The sequence below is a fragment of the Cyprinodon variegatus genome, unplaced genomic scaffold (assembly GCF_000732505.1).
Source record: "Cyprinodon variegatus isolate N-32 unplaced genomic scaffold, C_variegatus-1.0 Scaffold705, whole genome shotgun sequence".
Lineage (NCBI taxonomy): Eukaryota > Metazoa > Chordata > Actinopteri > Cyprinodontiformes > Cyprinodontidae > Cyprinodon > Cyprinodon variegatus.
In genome coordinates, this window is record NW_015151158.1 from 336,340 (window position 1) to 337,915 (window position 1,576).

At 35.7% G+C, this 1,576-nt stretch overlaps 1 protein-coding gene across 1 annotated transcript in view; it reads left to right on the forward strand.

The window, feature by feature from the left end:
- The window catches only part of iqcb1 (IQ motif containing B1), an 11,709-nt gene that overhangs the window by 2,179 nt on the left and 7,954 nt on the right, over nt 1-1,576 (forward strand). Inside the window, exons 4-6 of the mRNA XM_015394705.1 lie at nt 1,026-1,143; nt 1,214-1,289; nt 1,381-1,487. Of these exons, the coding sequence (XP_015250191.1) occupies nt 1,026-1,143; nt 1,214-1,289; nt 1,381-1,487 (301 nt within the window). The remainder of the gene's footprint in view (nt 1-1,025; nt 1,144-1,213; nt 1,290-1,380; nt 1,488-1,576) is intronic.

Genomic DNA, 1,576 nt, shown 5'->3' on the forward strand with positions numbered 1-1,576 from the left:
ACCTGTGGGTTTAAGATCAAATCCTTACAAGGAAACACTGCTGTGGTGCGACGGAACACTAGGGCCGGCTTAGAGATGTTATTTATTTTTTATCTTCAGAATAGAGTCGTGACATTAGGAGAATAAATTCTAACGTTACGGGAATAAAGTCCAAGAATAAAGTCGTGATATAAAGAGAATAAAGTCCGGAATAAAGTCTTAGAATTAGGAGAATAAAGTTGTAATATTATGAGACGAGGTTTTAACTGAAACAAAAATCCGAATTCTGAGATTAAAGTCAGAATTCTGACTTTGTCTCTTATTAAACTGAAATATTTAAAAATCTGTTAACTTTTTTTTATTGTTTCAGTGGCCCTAATGCTCTTCCGTAGATTTTTACAAGTAAATAATAGATTTAAATATCTGCAGATACTTTGATGGCAACATAATATTTAAAACCTTTTACTATATATATATATATATATATATATATATATATATATATATATATATATATATATGTATATATGTATGGAGGACCAATCCTGCCGTCATTAAAAATACATACAGAAATAAAAGAATGACTTAATAATATACAATTGCTTGAAAAGGTAGCCAATAATATGAATTTGTGCCATTAAATGTGACAAAATAATATAAATAAGACATTTCTTCATCCATTGATCAATTATTCATCTAAAAATATACATTTTTTGTCTCTTATTAAACTGAAATAATAGAAAATAATAGATTTAAATATCTACAGATACTTCGATGGCAACAGTTAAACATAATATTTAAAACGTTTAACTATCTATATAAGTATGGAGGACCAATCCTGCCGTAATTAAAAATAAATAAAGTAAATAAAGTAGAAATAAATGAAGGATTTAATATTATAATATTAAACTGAAATAAAATTTAAAAATCTGTTAACTTTTTTTTGTTTTTTCCTTCAGTGGCCCTAATCCTCTTCTGTTAAAATAATAAAATCTGTTTTTAAAGAGATGTTCTGTGTAACTGTCTGTCCTCTTTCTCTGCTGCAGCTCCAGCTGTGTGGGGGCGGAGCCAGGCAGCCGATCCGAGACGTTCCATAGGCTGTTCCTGCCATCAGTCATGGACGCCCTGCTGTCGTTGGCCGGTCAGCTGATGAGTTTATCGCAGGTGAGCGCCACAGTGTGGTGAGATGAGGTGGAAACTGTCTGTTACTCCTCTGGTTTGGTTTTTCTCCCAGAGTTCGTCTCTCTTCAGGAAGGTGATGGATTCCGTCAGCTGGCTTCTCTCGGCTCACCCCCACCTCACCCCTCAGGGTCCGTCTCACCCGGCCTCTGCCTCATCTAATCCACATTCATCCACTTCAATCGTTGTGTTGTTGCTGTTTATTGTCTCCTTTGTCCGCAGTCCTAAGCTCCGCCCACTATGAGCAGATCCAGATGAGTGATGATGTCAGCGTGTGTCTGCTCTGCATCCAGATGTGGATTCACTCCTGTACAGCCAACAGGTATCAGGTGTCAGTTTAGAGGGCTTTACCCTCAGAGAGTTTAGAATCTACGGAAGAACATTAGGGCCACTGGGAAAAAAAGTTAACTGATTTTTA